The 17,969-nt window shown below is 42.1% G+C and overlaps 1 protein-coding gene across 1 annotated transcript; it reads left to right on the top strand.

Annotated features, from left to right (window-relative positions):
* Positions 1–44: 44 nt before the first annotated feature.
* Dnajb11 (DnaJ heat shock protein family (Hsp40) member B11) lies at positions 45–17,232 on the top strand. The gene is made up of 10 exons (XM_027412993.2): positions 45–295; positions 5,653–5,809; positions 9,159–9,256; positions 10,941–11,073; positions 13,311–13,453; positions 13,834–13,916; positions 14,125–14,182; positions 15,372–15,483; positions 15,765–15,924; positions 16,528–17,232. The coding sequence occupies exons 1-10, from the start codon at positions 228–230 to the stop codon at positions 16,590–16,592; spliced, it is 1,077 nt and encodes a 358-aa protein (XP_027268794.1). The 5' UTR covers positions 45–227; the 3' UTR covers positions 16,593–17,232.
* The last annotated feature ends 737 nt before the right edge of the window (positions 17,233–17,969 follow it).

The raw sequence follows: 17,969 nt of genomic DNA, 5'->3' as shown, positions 1-17,969 counted from the left end.
TGGCTGCGGAGTGGCGGCCGCGTGTGATGTCCCCGGCGGCGATTGGCCCATGCCTGGCTGCTCGCCGGCTCTGGGGCTCCCGGAAAGTGGCAGCTGAGGAGGGGGCGCGCTAGCTGTCTCGGCGGCCCGGCAAGAGACCCGGGCGTGAGGCGGCCTCTCAGGGCCGGAAGGGCTGGTCAGCAGACGCAGCGGCACGGGAGGCTGAGAGTGCGGGACCAGGCGACACCATGGCCCCGCAGAACCTAAGCACCTTCTGCCTGTTGCTGCTGTACCTCATCGGGGCTGTGATGGCCGGGTGAGGAAGGGGCTCCGCGCGGCACGGGGCCCGAGGGGCGGCCTTTGCTGAGAAGGACGCGGGTGGCATCGAGGAGGGGGCAGTGAGGGAGCGGCACTGCCGAGCCGAGGGACGGAGGGGCAGTGAGGGCCGGGCTGGCCCTGCGGAGCCAGAGTGCCCACAAGAGCAGGAGTTGGTTGCAGTGCCAAATGCTACGTTTGTGCATTGGAAGGAGTTAAGTGGCTGTGAGCGGTAGTAGAGTCACGGAACTCCGAGGAAGGGAGTGAGTGCCAAGCTGGGGTTGAAGTTATGGACACGTCTTTGCTGAACTGGAGGGTGGGACGGTGGGTTACCTAGCTTGCAACAAGCCTCCGAGGACCTGACACTAAAGTGGGTGGGCCATGATGCTCTTAAGTCAGATGCAGGTAAGGAAGCCAAGCTCACGCGGGAGTAAACTGGCTTGAGGAAGCAACAAGACCTTTAGAGAACCTACTTTCCACCTTCTTGGGCTAGCGAGCCTGAACTGTCATCTTGCCTCACTGTCTCTCTCCATGGTTCCTTGAGCTGGATGGTATAAGTAGGAAAAGCACTTCACGAACGGGTGAGAAAACTGGGATTCTAGCCTTTTGCCACTCTTATGAATCATACAAGTTTGAAGGAACTTTACCGAAGTTCTGAAACCAGGGGAGCATTGTGCCTCCCTTCAGGGAGAAAGAGCAGACTTTGAGAATCTATCTCCCAGCATTTAAAATGCACGACCTTATAGTTCCCATGACTAAGGATATGGTACATCAGACTTGTGTTCTTGAGGGCTGGAACCCTTCACCCCAGCTTTTGGCAGATGAAAACAGGTGGATCAGAATTCAAGGTCATCTTCAGCTCCAGAGGGAGTTTCAGGCTTGCCAAGCCTACATCATCCCCTATCTCAAATAAATAAGTAACCACAAAAATAAAAACACACCAAAAACTAGTGGGTGTCAGAGTCTGACAGTCTGTAGGTTGCTGCATTACCTCAAATAGCTTTTAAAGTTGTTTCCTTATGTTTTTTACTCTTTGCATGTATGCTTAAATTTTGTCATTTTTTTTCCTTGTGAAATATTTTAAATTTCTAAAAGTTCACATTTCTTACATATTCTTTATTGTTTCCCCTTAGTTTGATTAAGCTCATGAGTACCCAAAGCATTTAACAAAACGTCAACATAAAATTTTGGAGTTGGAAGTTGAGGTATTCTGGTCTCCAGCTCAATATGTAGCTGAGGGCAATCTTGAACTCCTTCATGCTCCTTCAGCCACCACTTCCCACATGCTAGGATTGCAGACATGGGTGACCATTCCTGGCAAATACTAATAGCTTTTAATACTTTAGCTTTAAACTTCAGTCACTCATAAAGTAGCCTCTGGGGAGCATAATGTTGACGGCCATTTTTTTCTGAGCTGTCATTTAGCCTTTTCCCCCCTTTAAAAAGTCTTTTACTTACTCTCTGTCAGTTTCATACACATACAGTGTAATCATACCTACCCAAAATCCCGCAGATACACACGCGAGCGCGAGCACACACACACACACACACACACACACACACACACCAACATGCCCCTTCCCACATCCAGTAACTCACTGAGTCCAGTTAGTTGATGTAGCTGCTGGAGTGGTGACTAATGGTATTGGCTTGCTCTTTTCAAAGGTCTTGTTCAGGTAGCCATAACTTGAGTATATTCGTGAGTGCCATATCCAGAAGACAGAATTTGACAGCACTCCTCCCCTTCCCATGCTTTTACATCCTTTCTGCCCCATCTCCCACAATGTTCCTGAACTTTGGAGACTTGGGGAGAGGCGGGGGAAGGTTGGAATAGATATTCTGTTTAAGATTGAACACTCAGCAGTTACCTGTTCTCCACACTTTGACCAGTTATGTTGATACATTTACTGCCACCGTAAAAAGAAGTCTCTATGACCAAGGCTGAGAGTGTGTGAATCTATAGATATAACCTAAATATTTACATGATATAGTATTAATTATAGATACAACCTAAAAATCACATGTCTGCTTAGCAAAACAACAGTAATAGGTCTCCCTGTCCCCCATGGCCTATGACCTCGCCAGCCACGGGTTTTCAGCTTTACAGTACCAGATAGGAATTCCCTTCTGTGGAGCAGGCCTCAAGTCCAGTCAGAAAGCAGTGGGTTAACCTCATAATCTTCACATCACTATTGTACCAGATGTGGGACTATCTTGCTTTTTTGGTCAATATTAGTAATTTTCCTCCTCACACAACCTACGTAACCTTCTGACACTGTGAAAGCTGGCCAGAAGGCGGGAATTTTGTATGTCAACTCAGTTTGATTTCTCTGTGTCCGGTAACCAAAATGTGTGTCATCAGCAATGGGGCTTCCGTTATGATGGGCAATGGTGAAGCTTCTTGTCTGGGGGCCTCCCTGACTTATAACTCTCATAGGGAGTTTTCCCACACCTGGCACTGAGATTTTCACTTCATAATCTATGTCTTCTAAGGGAAACATCCACTCATACAGGGTACCTATGTTCAGAATCCCCGGTCTCTCTGTGTTTGTGTGTCTGTCTGTCTGTCTGTCTGTCTGTCTGTCTGTCTGTCTGTCTCTAAGATTTTATTTTTTAAGTACATGTACATGTGTGTCTGTGTGCGGGCATGAACATGTAAGTGCAGGTGCCTGTGGAAGAAAGAAAAGAGTGTTGAATTCCCTGAAGCTGGAGTTAAAGGTGGGTGTAAATCCACCCATCATGGGTGCTGAAAATGGAATTCAGCTCCTCTGTCAGAGTAATACAACTGTAAGATATGTTGGGGGCCACTTTATATATTTTTTGAGTTAGTTAACAAAGTAGTGGCTTTTCATGTTTTTTTTTTCTTATCCTTAGTTTTGTTTAATTCACCCCTCTCCATAAGCATTAAGTAAGCCTCACTTCATAGTTAGCATTTTCATTATTAAACAGCTGGTTCCTTTCCCATGAGATGTCAAGACTTTACAGATTAGGTAGGGACTTCCTGTGAGTGATAAGTTTTAAAAATGATGAAGTTGAGCTGAGCATGATGTCACACACCTTTATCCCCAGCACTTGGGAGTCAGAGTCAGACAGTTCTCTGTGAATTTGAGTCCTGCCTACTCTACAGAGTGAGTTCCAGGACAGCCAGAACTACAGGGAAACCTTTTCTCAAAATTATATAGTTGAGTAGGACATGGTTCATATACTCCTGTAAACTTGACATTTATGAGGTAGAGGCAAGAAGGTCAGGAATTCAAGGCTATATGAAACCCTGCCTATAAAACCAACCCCAAACCCTGACAAAATGATTAAAATAACTAAATTACTTTTTAAACAGTGTGACTTACAGTATAAACTAATCGTAGCCTTCTGAATGCCTGGGCTATAGGTGTATGCCATCTTGAGTTAGAGGCAAGCACTCTACTGACTGAGCCACATGACAGGCCATAAAATACATTTTTTAAAAAAAGTATTCTGTCTTGTGTCTTGGTTCCCCAGTTCATTTTCCCCATACATTGTAAGACTACCATCCATACTATGTTAGTGTCTATTATGTGACTTCCTAGCCCCATTATTGGGATAATGTTTCCAGAATAAATTCTGGTTGCTAAAATTCTGGCAACAAGAATAGATGCTGTGAGTGTTCATATGTGCTTGGCTCATTCAGGAGAATTTACTGGTCTCCAATGAGCTGGAAATGGCCTTTCTCTGGAATGTCTTTTATAGTCTTACTCTAGCTTTCCATTAACACTTCCTGAAGAGAACCCTTTTATAACTGATCCCCTCATAGTCCTTGGCAATGTTCTCTGTTATGTCCTGGTTTCTATCATAAGCATATTCTCAACCACCAGGATATAGAGGCTCCTGCATGTGAACTATAAAGCCTGCCTATCATAAAGACTTGATTTCAGCAAATTAGTGTAGTTACTGGCAATGAATTATGAAATATATTTTTCCATCAAAATACACTATAATCCTTACATATGAATGAATGCTGTTCTTCCTTCAGAGTTATTATGTAGACTTTGCTTAACCTCTATTTTAATTCCTTAAGTCAGTCCATCTTTAAATGTTCCCAAAGTGCTACTGTTGGAACTTTTATGTGACATAATCTTTGTGAATAAAGATAACTCTTGAAATTATTTGACCTTTGGAAACAGTGAGAAGTCACTGGGCTGGGGCTGGAGTTAAGGGCACTTGCTGCTCTTGCAGAGGACTTCAGTGCCCATGTGGGGGCTCACACCCACCTGTGACACCAGATCCAGGGGATCCAGCTTTTCTCCACTCCCAGGGTACCTGCACTCACACACACATGAACACATACATGTGCTCATAATTAAAAATAAAATAAATTCTTTAAAAAAGCATTTGGAGCCAGTGTAGAGAGTAAAGAGAGAATTAATTGGATTATTTGGTTTTTAGCTAGAAGTAACATGGAGCCGTAAAGCACAAAAATAGTCTCTCTGCTGAAGGTAATTCTAAAAGAAGAATGCCACCAGTGCTTTGCACGTTTTCCAAATGCCTCCAAATCATAGGCTGTCATGATTACTTCAGTATCTGAGACTGTAAATTCTAGCATATTTATTGCTTTTTTATTCATTCTTTTTATGTATATGCACATAACACATCTACCTTTATCTTTATATTTACATGCTTATATAAGTAGACCTAACTGTAAAGGGAGAAAAAAAATACTTTCCATTTTTAAAAAATGTTACACACCCTGGGGCTAGAAAGATAATTCAGTGATTAAGAGCACTTGGCGTGCTTACAGGGGGTCAGGGTGCAGTTCCCAGCACCCATATCAGGCAGCTCACAACTTAAAAGGTTCTGCATTCTATATGCAACTGCATGTGGTACACTTGCAGAAAGACAGTTACATACACATACACATAATTTTTAATGTAATATAAAGCCAGAGAGATAGCTCAGACAAACACATAAATTTAAAAACAAACAAAAAATGTGATTCACCTATCCCTCCCCGAGGGAAGAGCTATTGATTTTTAATGGTTGCTGGGTGAGGGGGCAGTCATTTTTCCTTGGGGATGCATGTGCTGCTAAGGTGCCCAGGCTCCGGTAAATATCTCCCTGCCCACACTTATGTAAGTCTCCCTGACTAAACTCAGTGGGCCACAAACAAACAAAACAATAAAATATATGAAAGTAGAAAAGCGGGACTTATTAGGAAGAAGGAAGGTTTCGGTGTGAGTGGGGACTGTGAGAGAAGGTAAGGAAGTCGAGTGAGAATGACTAGAGGACATGATATGCAAACATAACACTGTCAAAGAACAAAGAAGTAAACTTAAAATGTAATGCGGAACTCTCTGATGATGTCTTATCTACCTGTCCTCTCAGGCGAGATTTCTATAAGATCTTGGGTGTGCCTCGGAGTGCCTCCGTAAAGGACATCAAAAAGGCCTACAGGAAACTAGCCCTACAGCTTCATCCTGACCGGAACCCTGACGATCCCCAAGCCCAGGAGAAATTCCAGGATCTGGGTGCTGCTTATGAGGTGAGACGTGGAAACAAATGTAGGAACAGAACCTACAGATGGGGAAAAGCCCAGAACTCCGAGAAACCTCCTTCAGATAGTACATGAATGTGAAAATAGTCTGTGTCCCCAGATTGTACAGTCATTATATATAGATTCGATTTCCTACCCTTTAAAGATGGGTTTTTATTTAGGTGTGTATGCCAGGTATGTATGAGTGCCCGCAGAGACTAGAAGAGGTATCAGATCTCCTGAACCTGGAGTTATAGGTGATTTGGAACTGCCTAACATGGGTGCTGGGAACCGAACTCGGATCCTCTGCAAGAACTGCAAGGGTTCTTAGTGGCTAAACCATCTTGCCAGCCCCTTTGACAAAAATTCTTAAACTGGGCCCATGTGTGAGTCTGAGAGGGTTGGTGGCCCCTAAAATGACATACAACATTTTGTTTCTTGTGAGATACAGACTTCATATTTTGTACTGTCTTCCAGGAATAGTGTCATTATTTGCTAGGAACCCAATACTCAACAATACTTCCTAGGAAAGCATGATTTACACTGTTTGTTGTTTATAATGATCGTGTGTTTCTCCCCCTCCCCCCATCCTACCCCCCCCCCCGTCCTACCCCCCAAGGTCTCACTATGTAGCTCTGGCTATCCTGGAACTAACTATGTAGACCAGCTGGCCTCACCACACCTGGCTTCGTGTGTTGCTCCTGATAATGAATCCACAGTGCTCTTTATCTATGACCTGAGCAGGCTATACATTTCTCACTTGTGGAATTAAGGTTTATTTGACCCTAACCACCTTTGTGGCATTATTTCAGATTTCCTTTTTCTTTGTGTCATTCAAAGCCGTTTGTCTTTCTCCCAGATAAATTAGCATGCACAAATCCAAACATTCATACAGTTCAAAGACTCTTTAGCAAACAAAAGGGTTTTTTTCCTCTGCTGAGCTAAGATTGATTACTGTTTGTATTTTAGCTAGTTAAGAGTCTGCATATTAGTTGCCTAATCAGCCACTACCCTAAGGCCCCTCCTCCCCACCCTTGAAGTAGGCTGTGTATAGTGGAGCTCCTGTGGCTCTAGCTACTGAGAAACTGAGCTCACTGTAGCACTTGAGCTCAGAGTTAAACCCAGCCTGAGCAACAAGTAACAAGTTTACACATGTCCAAAGGAAGATTTAAAGCTCTTTCATTTTCAAAAGTACATATGTGTGCATATGCTTCAGGTTTCTAAAATAACTCTTTTATATTTTATTTTCAACCTTTACTTTTCTTATTTGTACATGTATATGTGCCTATGAGTACAGAAGGTACCCCCAGGGGCCAGAGGCTTCAAATGCCCTTGTAGCTGTGGTTACAGGTGGTTGTGAGCCACCCAGCATGACTGCTAGGAATCAAACTCGAGTCCTTCACAAGAGCAGCATGTGCTCTTAATGACAGAGCCACCTCTCTATTCTGCACCCCCTCTTGTTTATTTTCTAAATTAATTTAAATTATGCAGGTGAATGTATTACCTGCTTGTCTGTAAGTACATTTTGTGTATGCCTGTTGTCTGTGGAAACCAGAAGAGGGCATTGAATACCCTGGGATTGGAGTTATGGATGGTTGTAAGCCACCATGTGGGTGCTAGGAACCAAATCCAGGTCCTCTACAAGAGCAACAGATGCTATTAACTGCTGAGCCATCTTTCCAGCCCTTTGTAACAATTTTTAACCAAAAAACAATTTTTAAAAAGCTTAGGTAGTGGTGGTGCACACCTTTAATCCCAGCACTCAGGAGGCAGAGGCAGGCAGATCTCTGTGAGTTCAAGACCATCCTGGTCTACAGAGCTAGTTCCAGGACAACTACGGCTGTTACACTAAGAAACCCTGTCTTGAAATCCTCCCCTCAAAAAATTAATTTTTAAAATTAACACACAAAGTAATGGATTGCACTGTGGGAATTTCATAGATATATATATTTTTATACTTAGTTTTTATCAATCACCTATAAACATTCTTTTTCTTCTCAAATGTTGAAGGCAAACTTTTACATGCTTAGAAACCAATTTTTTCTTATGTTCTTTGGATCATACAAACATTAAACAAAGTTCTTTGGGGCAGTGAAATTGACTCTAAGGAACATAGAATACATTATTTATTTAATTATTATTTTCTCAATAATACATTTCTCGCCGGGTGTTGATGGCGCACGCCTTTAATCCCAGCACTCCAGAGGCAGAGGCAGAGGCAGAGGCAGAGGCAGAGGCAGGTGGATCTCTGTGAGTTCAAGGCCAGCCTGGTCTCCAGAGCGAGTGCCAGGATAGGCTCCAAAGCTACACAGAGAAACCCTGAATCGAAAAACCAAAAAAACAAACAAACAAAAAAAACAAAAATACATTTCTCAACAAATAATATTTTCTTGAAATGAAGAGGTCACAAACTACACACTTTAAGGCAGACAACATTCTTCTCAAAATGGATGTCTACACATACTAAAGCATGAAAAATAAAAAGTATGAAGCCAGAGCCTTTAATCCCAGCACTTGGGAGGCAAAGCCAGATCTCTGTAAGTTCAAGGCCAGCCTGGTCTACAAGAGCTGGTTCTGGAACAGCTAGGGCTACATAGAGAAACCCTGTCTCAAAAAAACAAAACAAACAAACAAAAAAATGTATGTAGCTATGGATTTTCCTTCAGGGCCCATGATCCTGTTTTCTTGACATGCCAGTTTTCTAATGTATAATGTGTGTTGCAGGGGTGGGTAGTGTTTTTAAGACTACTAATTTAGTGCATCTATTACTCATGATAATCTGCTATAGTTATATTCCAGTTTACCATTTAGTGACATAATATAGCACAGAGCTTACAGAATTAGACTTGCAATTCAATTGCCTAGAAAATTAACCTGAGCAGTCCATTGGCCCTCTTTCCTGGTACCTTCTCAACCTTCACAGTCACATTTCTTAAATGCAATTTTTAAGGTACTCAACAGATTTAATAATGTGAAGTTAAAAGCATGAACTGAGCATTGTTGACTAGACAGTGTACTGAAGAATTCAGTCTGTTGAAAAAGCTTGCCAATTGTGGTGCTACATGTCTACAGTCTTACTCAGGAAGCTAAGGCAGGACAAGCATGAATTTGAGACCAGCGTGGGCTACATTTGGAAGTCTAGGCCAGCCTGAGCCATGTAGCAAGCAAGACCTTATATCAAAACTCTAAAACAAACAAAAGATAACAACTTTAAATATGCCTAATACCATACATGATGAAAATTACACTCTGGCAAGATTTAGAAACTCAGGGTCAGAATGGAAAACAGCTATAAACATGAATGTACCTTAACTGACTTACAGAGTATGACCCTTTCCCCTCTGGCATTGATCCCCAGGTTCTGTCAGACAGTGAGAAACGGAAGCAGTATGATACTTACGGGGAAGAAGGCTTGAAAGATGGTCATCAGAGCTCCCATGGGGACATTTTTTCACAGTAAGTTATTTGCCCATTTGCAAAGTATTACATTCTAAGACTGGACCACTTAGGCCTAAATGAATTATTCTTGGAAGCAAAGGGCAGAGATTCCTGTTTCACCCTGTGGGCAACAAAGGGGTGGCTATGATAGTCACCATCAGAGAAGGAATTCTCTTGACATCCTATTGCATTTGGCTTTCTGGCAATTCAGGATAGCTGGAATGTTAACAAATACTTCTCCTCATTTTGAACCCTTCCTTGTTGTCTTTTGAATCTCCATGCATCATGATGTTCTATACTAAAAGATCAAATCCAAAGTTAAGCTCTGTAATTATAGACAGAAAAATGTTTGAGTCTGCACGTGTATCGCGTGAACATTCATTTCTTTAGATTCTCAAAGGCTTCTATGGACCTGCCTCTCAAGTAAGAATAGTTATATATGGTAGCTTTGTCTGTTGAGCCTATCAGGGAAGTACCTCTTCCCCCTAGCCACTGAAGTGATGCTGAAGATGTCAGAAACTGAAACTCCCCTCTCCTACACTGTCCTTCCTCTTCGGCTGAAGGATTAGGAGTCTGCGTATTTTTAAAAAGCAGCGTGAGAGAGGGAGACTCCCTGGGACAGATCTTGGGTGGAGGGGGGTTTTATTGGAGGAAAGTGAATGGGTAAAGGGAGACCAGCCTCTGGGGACAGAAGCAGCAGAGGAGGGGGGAGGGAAGAAGATAGGCAGAAAAGGGAGGAGATGGGAGGTGGGTAGGGCCCTTTTAAAAGGGAACATAGTGAATGTGCACAGGTGGTGGTGCTCTTAGTGGCTGCAGCTGAGGGTGTATCCTGTCAGAACCCCAAGAACAGGCCAGTACAGATGCCTGAATACTAACTGCATGCACCTGTACAACTCAAAAACACTGTTTTTATCCAACTCAAAGTAGTTTCTTTGTTACCTCCAAACACTGATTTTGCCCTTGTGCAGGCCAGGACTTACTTTTACCTTACAGATTATAATTGTCCTGGGGCTTTGCTTTTCAACTTTAAACAAGTGCCAAGACTTTTGTACAGAGTGGTAGCTTCTTTGTCAAGGTTAATCTCTTAAGAGCACATGTAGTGAACACATGCAATATGTTCAAAATGTTCATTATTAACCTTAAAGAATTCCTTAAATTAGGCCGGGTATAGTGTGGGCACCTTTTATGCCAGGCAGAGGCAGACAGAACTTTGAGTTTGAGGCCAGCCTTGTCTACAAAGTGAGTTCCAGGACATCCAGGGCTACACAGAGAAACCCTGTCTTGAAAAAAAAAGAAAGAAAAGAAAAGAAAGAAAGAAAGAATTCCTTAAATTAAGCAGAAAGTTCAAATTGCACAGGAGTATTATATTATACATTTTTTCAGTAAGTCTGTAGTGTCTGGATTTTCCTCAGTATTGAAATGGATTATTTGAATCCATTGACATTTTGACATACTGTGTGCTCCTACGTGGCTATTATGGATAGATTATATTGTATTAAAGAGTAAGTGTTTTTTATAGTGGGAGGCAACCTGATACTATGTAAATTAAAATTATTATGATATTTGACTCCAGTATATTAAAAATGTCTGTTTTATATAGTATGCTGTAGGAAGCAAAATTTTATTAATGTGAAGAAAATAAATAATTGTGAGACATAGGATTTGAGTTCTTTTTCCTGATGAATTTGCGGTATATCTACAGCTTCTTTGGAGATTTTGGCTTCATGTTTGGAGGAGCCCCTCGTCAGCAGGACAGAAATATTCCAAGAGGAAGTGATATCATCGTAGATCTAGAAGTCACTTTAGAAGAAGTATATGCAGGAAATTTTGTGGAAGTAAGTTCGCACAATACACCTACTCATACTGACGCACAGAACTTGTACTTTTGACCAAAAATCAGAGATTTTAGTGTACTTTTTGTCTTTTAGCAGACAAGTGGGAGTGACTGACACAATTGAATTACTCATAATCCTTAATTCATAACAGTCACAAACTGAACTCACTACCTCTCCCAAGTACAATACCATGCCTTTACCTGCCTGTGTGTATCCCATCCCCTACCTCACTGCAGAGATAACTTCACCATTACTATGCTGGTTTATTGCACATACATGAACCTAAAACAATGCATTTTTATTGTCTTTGAGTCTGTAAAAAGGGCATATCATCATTTTTGAGACAGATTGTCACTATGAGTCATCCTTGTTGCTTATAGCTGTCAGTCTGCTGAATAAAATCTCATGTGACCATCAATAGGGTTCTTTGCTTTTTAACTCCCAAAGAGTCGTATATGTGAACATTCCTGTACATATTCTAGTTCCACATAAGCAAGGATGCCACTTACATGGATAAGTGTAAGAGTAGAATAGCTGGGTTGTGTTAGCACATGTTCATGCCTTACAAGAAAATGCCACAGGATGCTTGAAATTGTCTGTGTCAGCACTCAACATGCCATGGCAATTTATGAGGTTCAATAGATTTGCTACCCAACTCCCCAGTTCTGGAGTTGTGGGAAATGAAGCTAAGGCTTCATACATGCTAGGCAGGTACTCTACCTGTATGGGATATTCCCTGCTCCCTTTCTAATATTGGGAGTTATTAGAATAGGGATGGGATGTTATCTCGCTGTGATCCTAGTGTTAGTTACCAGCAAGGATAAGCATCTCTTTTATTGGTCCTGTTTGTTTGCGCTTGTGAAACGCTCCTTTGCCCTATGCCCTACTTTGTCTTTCTCTGGTTGGTTTGTAAGACTGCTTCATTTTTGCTGCTGTTTTAGTTAGCCATAATACAGATGTCTACCCATTTATAACATAACTTGTCTTTACACAATATTTAAGATTTATTTTAATTGATACAAGTGTTCATTTTAATGTGAAAAAATCTGATCTTTAATTATTAATTTTTGAGTCTTTTAAAAATCTGCTCTAAAGTAAGAAAACGGTTCTATGTTGCCTAGTAAAAGTCTGCAATGTTTAACCTGAGGTTGTCTTTCATTAATGGACTATGCATCTAGACTGCATACTTTCAAACACTGTCATTTTACTTAACCATATGTGCTGTTGTTTCCTGCTGTACATGAGAAGAGTAAGAGCTACCTGGGGAGCTATGGTGGTTAGATGAATGTGTACATGTCTAGAGGTGTTTACAGCACTGTTGTAGGGGAGTTTTCTCTCAATGTCTGTGTCACTTCACTACATGAGCACAATGCTGTGTGATTACACAAATATAAGAATGTGGGGCTTTTTAAAGTTTAATATTGTATATGTCTGTGTGGGGCTCTGTGCACACAGTATAGGTGTTCAAGGCATCAGATATAGATGCCTTGAACCGGAGCCTACAAAAACTCAAACCCTACAAAAGCAATATGTGCTTTTAACCACTGAACCATCTCTACAGCCCCAAATATGTTCCTTTTGGTTTTGATTTTTGGGATGAAATATCATACAGGCCAGGCTGACCACAAGACCACAAACTCACTGTGTAGTTGAGGAAATTAGATAGATAGATAGATAGATAGATAGATAGATAGATAGATAGATAGATAGATCATATACTGAGAGGGACTGGATGTTTGAAAACAACTACACAGAGATGATTGTCATCTCTTCAGTATGTTGGTGTCTGAATGGTGACAGCACTGGGGATTAGTCTTGGACTGGGTTGCCTAAAACAGAAAGAGGTTGTTTGGGGAGATTAATCATGAACTGGATGGTAGCCACGCAGCAGTTTTTGAGCCCTGTGATTGTTCTTTAGGGGACCATGCTTTACACAATTCAGGTTTCATTACATAGTAATCCTATGAGCTGCTTTATTCAGTAGCCCTAGGTGTGTCTTGGAAATGCTGGTACTCCACCTTGTTTTGGAGTCTTCTTATTCCCCTCTCTCTACTCCTACAGGTTTGGGTTGAAATTAGAGTCATTTAAGTATTATGTTTGCCTCCTTGTGTGTGGGTTGATCTGTACCCACAGAGTTCTGCAAACTTTCAGTTTCTGTGAGGGATAGCTTTCACAGAAGGCATGTGTGCAGAGCACTCTTCCCTGAGAAAACTAAAAGCTCTATTATGCATTCTTAGGTAGTTAGAAACAAGCCTGTGGCCAGGCAGGCTCCTGGCAAACGGAAATGCAACTGTCGGCAGGAGATGAGAACCACACAGCTGGGCCCAGGGCGCTTCCAGATGACCCAGGAGGTGGTTTGTGACGAGTGCCCTAATGTCAAGTAAGTGAAAGGCTCTCTATGGGTCTCTTGAGAAACACAAGAATGTTCTGATTGTCTGTGCCTGGCTGTCCCCTCCCCCACCACATTCCACCAAAAAAGAGAGCAGTGCATGTCTCTAAGCTACAAGGTAGCACCTCTCATTTCTGAGCTACATGTGGCAGATGTTTGTTTCCCTCCATCTCTGGCTGTGAGAGCAAAACCCTGGTGTTTGTGTGATGCAGTCTCTCTGCTCTGAGTGTTGGCATGTGGAAGCCCAGATAATGTTGGCAAACTGTACAGTGTGGCTGTCTAAGAAAAGGCTCCCAGCACAGTGGTAACGCTGATTATATCTGGGGTTTCATTACTATTTTCTTTTCCCTTTTGGATTCCCTTTGTCTCAGGCTAGTGAATGAAGAACGAACACTAGAAGTAGAAATAGAACCTGGTGTGAGAGATGGCATGGAGTATCCCTTTATTGGAGAAGGTGAGATACTGGTGTTTGTTATCATAACTCACTTCTGCCTTATCCCATATCTTAATGGCTACCTAATATGTGGGAGGAGTGGAGACATTGCCTTCTCAATGGACAGTGGCATTGCCTGAGGCAGTGAATTTAAAAATTACTTGGAAATGCCACATAAATATGTGTTTGGCTTGCTTAACTTCGGTATTCTTTGAACTGTTCTGACCAGGTGAACCTCATGTGGATGGAGAACCTGGAGACTTACGATTCCGAATCAAAGTTGTCAAGTAGGTATCAGCTGGGAGAGGCATCCCTCGGCCCTGCTTCTCGCTTGAGTGATTATGGAGATGATGCATCTACACTTTTTCTTCTGTTTTATGCCTACTATACCATAAGTAATTATTCCTAACTCTGCAACAATACTGAAAATAGGAGGTGAGCCCCAGTTATTTACTTAGGACTTAGAAACTCAAAAGTTGCTGGAAGGAAAGACTCAGTAGGAATTGAAAAGAGAGCTGGGCATTGGTAGAGTACTGCCTAGCATGCACAGAACCCTGGGTTTGGGCCCTGGCACTGTATGAACCAGGCTGGGTGGCACATGCCTGTTATGCCAATGTTCAGGTGATAGAGACAGGCAGATCAAGAGTTCAAGGTCATCCAGCCTGGGGTACATGAGATCTTGTCTCAAAACAAGAAATGAAAACCAGCTGTAAATGAGAGGCAGTCTGCAATAGGAATCAAAGAGTGCTGCAATTGTTTTCCATAAAAAGACCATTCAGTCATATTAATATCCAGCTTTTCCTTTTATAGGCTTCTCTCCAGTGTGGAGTGCTGCTTAAACAGTAGTTTTGCTTGGGATTCAGGCTTTCTTATTTGTTATTCTCTTAGTAACTAGTTGGAAACCAGTGAAAGGTCTGTTTTTAAGGCTTGATTAAAATATTGTTCCCACTGGGTTATACAGAGATGGTCCCCTCTACCTAAATTCTCCCTCTTTGCACTCTGTGCTGGGTGATCTTTCCCAGGGCTTTTCTTGCAGACCTTGTCCCCTCACAACTTCTCTGAGAAAGTTGGCTGTTACCCTCAGTAAGCCTAACACCTTTGGTAAGGTATGGGTGGGGGACTTGAGAGAGATGATGTCATTCTGTAGCCCAGGCTGGCCTTTAACTTAGTGAGCTTACCCATCCCTTTCCTCACCTTATCTGCTGGACTCAGAAAAGCACAGAAAATTCTGCCAAGCATCGTCTTTCTTTTCTATATCCTAATGGTTGATGCTTTTCCTTACCTTGATGTACTTCTGCTGATTGTACACTTCTTTCAAATTGAATTCAATATGACTTTACACAAATCTGTAACCTCAGATAATGCCATATGCAAAGGCATGTCAAATGCTTTCTGTTTGAAAGAGTGGTGTTCATGTTTTTCCAAGACTTTTCTAGCACTTTAAACTCCAGTGGTTTTTACCTTTTTCTATTTCAGGCACCGTATATTTGAGAGGAGAGGGGATGATTTGTACACAAATGTGACAGTCTCACTAGTTGAGGCTCTGGTTGGCTTTGAGATGGACATAACTCACTTGGATGGTCACAAGGTAAATAGGCCAGCCTTCCAGCTTTGTGGTCATGTGGTGGGTTTAGGTCATCTGGAACTAGAGGCTCCTTTCTGGTCTCTCCTCTCTGCTGCTGAACATGCAGCAGTAGCATCTCTGTTTTTAAGTCTCTCTGTGCCTCCCAGCATGAGGTTCCCCTTGCTTCTGTCCTCCTTTCTCTGCTGAGCTGTGATATCAGCTTTGTCACCAGTGCTCACTAGAAGTTGTGTGATGGGCTTAGGGTGTGCCAGTCCCACTCCACTTGGTTCCTTTTGGCTTTCCAGGTACATATTTCCCGGGACAAGGTTACCAGGCCAGGAGCCAAGCTGTGGAAGAAAGGGGAAGGGCTTCCCAACTTTGACAACAATAACATCAAGGGCTCTTTGATAATCACTTTTGATGTGGATTTTCCAAAAGAACAGCTGACAGAGGAAGCAAAAGAAGGTATTGTGTGTGTGGTGTTTGTACATATGTGTGTGGGTTGATTATATGAAAGCAAAATAGTAAAACCCCTTGGAGGCATGAGACATGGTTGTAGGCCTTCCTTTGTAAAGGCAATAAACCCTGTTGCTGTGTTCACTAAACACTATGCACTTAGGGAGCAATAAGGAAGTGAAACAGTCACTTAAGTGAGGAAGCTAGACCAAACTGAAAGGGAAGATGAGAGGTAGGAGAATTGGAGACTTAGGGGTGAACTTCTCTGTGCTAAATGAAAACAGCACCTGGTATAAGTGTTTAAAAATAATAAGAAAACTGATAAATGGGGTGAAACTGACAAAAGAGCAAGAAAGAAGGAACAAGATTAGCTGACGTGATTTTCACTTCCTTGTTTTACCTGGTCTCCTTTCCTAGAGCTTCATGGGATTTGGGGGTGGGACTTGAGAGAAAGAAATAAGTGATCACATGTGAACACATGTGTATGTTTGAGGTGTGTACATTTGAAGTTGGAAACGGGTTGTCATCCAGCTGTTCAGCCTCTCCATGACACCTTCTCCAAACCCTGGGAGGTCACATTTTTGTTAATGTAGTCACTCATTCTTTCTGCAGGTGTCAAGCAGCTACTCAAACAAGGATCAGTGCAGAAGGTATACAATGGACTGCAGGGCTACTAGGAGTGAGAGAAATTGGACTTTGGTTGGAATAGGTGGATCAGCGATATTTATTATCTGCAGGGGTTTTTCTGTGTGTGTTTCATTATTTTCAATATGCAAGTTTGGCTTAATCTTTTTTTTCCCTGATGAGTCATGTCATGAATAAGAAGTTTAAGAATCTATCTGTTGCATTCAGACAAGAATGACCAGCAGAAGGTTAACTAATACCTCTCCCTCTGGGAATATAATGTCTGGTGCTGCCGCCCGAGGTTCAAGAAGTAACGTCTCAGAGGATGCCAGAGCAGAGGAAACCAGATGAGGGGTTAGAGATAATTGTTAGCTATTTCACGATGCCAACTGGAGAAGTCTGTTTTTAAATACATCTTGTTGTTATTTTTTTCCTTGACTCCTGTTTCTTTTTCCTGTGAGCGGATGGGCATTCTCCCCATCAAGCAAGATGGACACATAGCATGCAAAGGAACCATGAGGGTCTAGCCCCCAGACCCACTAAACACACACAGTGTCTCATAGCAATGAGCTTGAAGAAACCTAATAGATCAGAGGCTGAGCTACAGGAATTAAAGTTACACAAAGACCTCATTGTCTCTGAGAGAACACATTTTCTCATTTTCTTTGACAATAATAAAATCTGATATGAGTATTTCACTGTTTAGAAAGTACTTTTTGTATATCTCTCCCAGTTGGCCTTATGATCAGAAACTTGTTAGTTTAGGAACTAAGATGGCTGGCTCTAGAAAAATAAATATTAGAAGAATTGCAAGTGGGTTTTTTGTTTTTGTTTTTGTTTTTTCTTTAGTGGCACCAGATTCAGATGCTAGCTGGCTTGAGCACACTTGGCTTTTGAATCACCTTTGTTTCTCCAGTACTTAGGACTTCTTGCCACAGCTACTCAATGTTTCAGTGCAGTTGAGCAGTTGCTGTTGCAGTGTGTGGAAGCTGATTTTGAACCATGGGGGGAGTCTATCTTACTGCCCTCAGCTTTGCAGCAACTGGTGCTATTTGGGACTCTCAGAAATCCAGCAAACCACAAAGATGAACATGGATTCATCTGGCTTCCTGTACATCATATGTACATACTCTAGTTCAGTATGCTTTTTGCACATTTGTAAAAATATACTCAGATTCAGTGGGCTTTCACAGTTTACACATATGCACATGCGGTAGGATATTTTTCCACTTGCTATTAAAGGCTGCCTATGGTAGCCCAGGAGAACCCTGGTCATTATTTATACTTGCTAATGTACTTTTTCCAGGAGTCAGTCCACCCAGAGCTGAGGCTTCAGCTAGAAGATCCCACACAGCTCTTGCTGTCACTGTGAAGGAATGTTGCTGGGGTCTTTGTCACTTTTTAGTCATTGTCTTCTAGACTTGTGATTT

This window comes from Cricetulus griseus, chromosome 4 (genome assembly GCF_003668045.3).
Source record: "Cricetulus griseus strain 17A/GY chromosome 4, alternate assembly CriGri-PICRH-1.0, whole genome shotgun sequence".
NCBI lineage: Eukaryota > Metazoa > Chordata > Mammalia > Rodentia > Cricetidae > Cricetulus > Cricetulus griseus.
Note: the sequence above shows the minus strand (reverse complement) of the source record. Positions and strands in the feature narration are given on the sequence as shown.

Coding starts and splice junctions, on each gene's coding strand:
- Dnajb11 (XM_027412993.2), top strand. CDS start 228: ATGGCCCCGCAGAACCTAAGCACCTTCTGCCTGTTGCTGCTGTACCTC. Junction 296..5,652: donor ATCGGGGCTGTGATGGCCGG/GTGAGGAAGGGG, acceptor CTGTCCTCTCAG/GCGAGATTTCTATAAGATCT. Junction 15,484..15,764: donor CTCACTTGGATGGTCACAAG/GTAAATAGGCCA, acceptor TTGGCTTTCCAG/GTACATATTTCCCGGGACAA.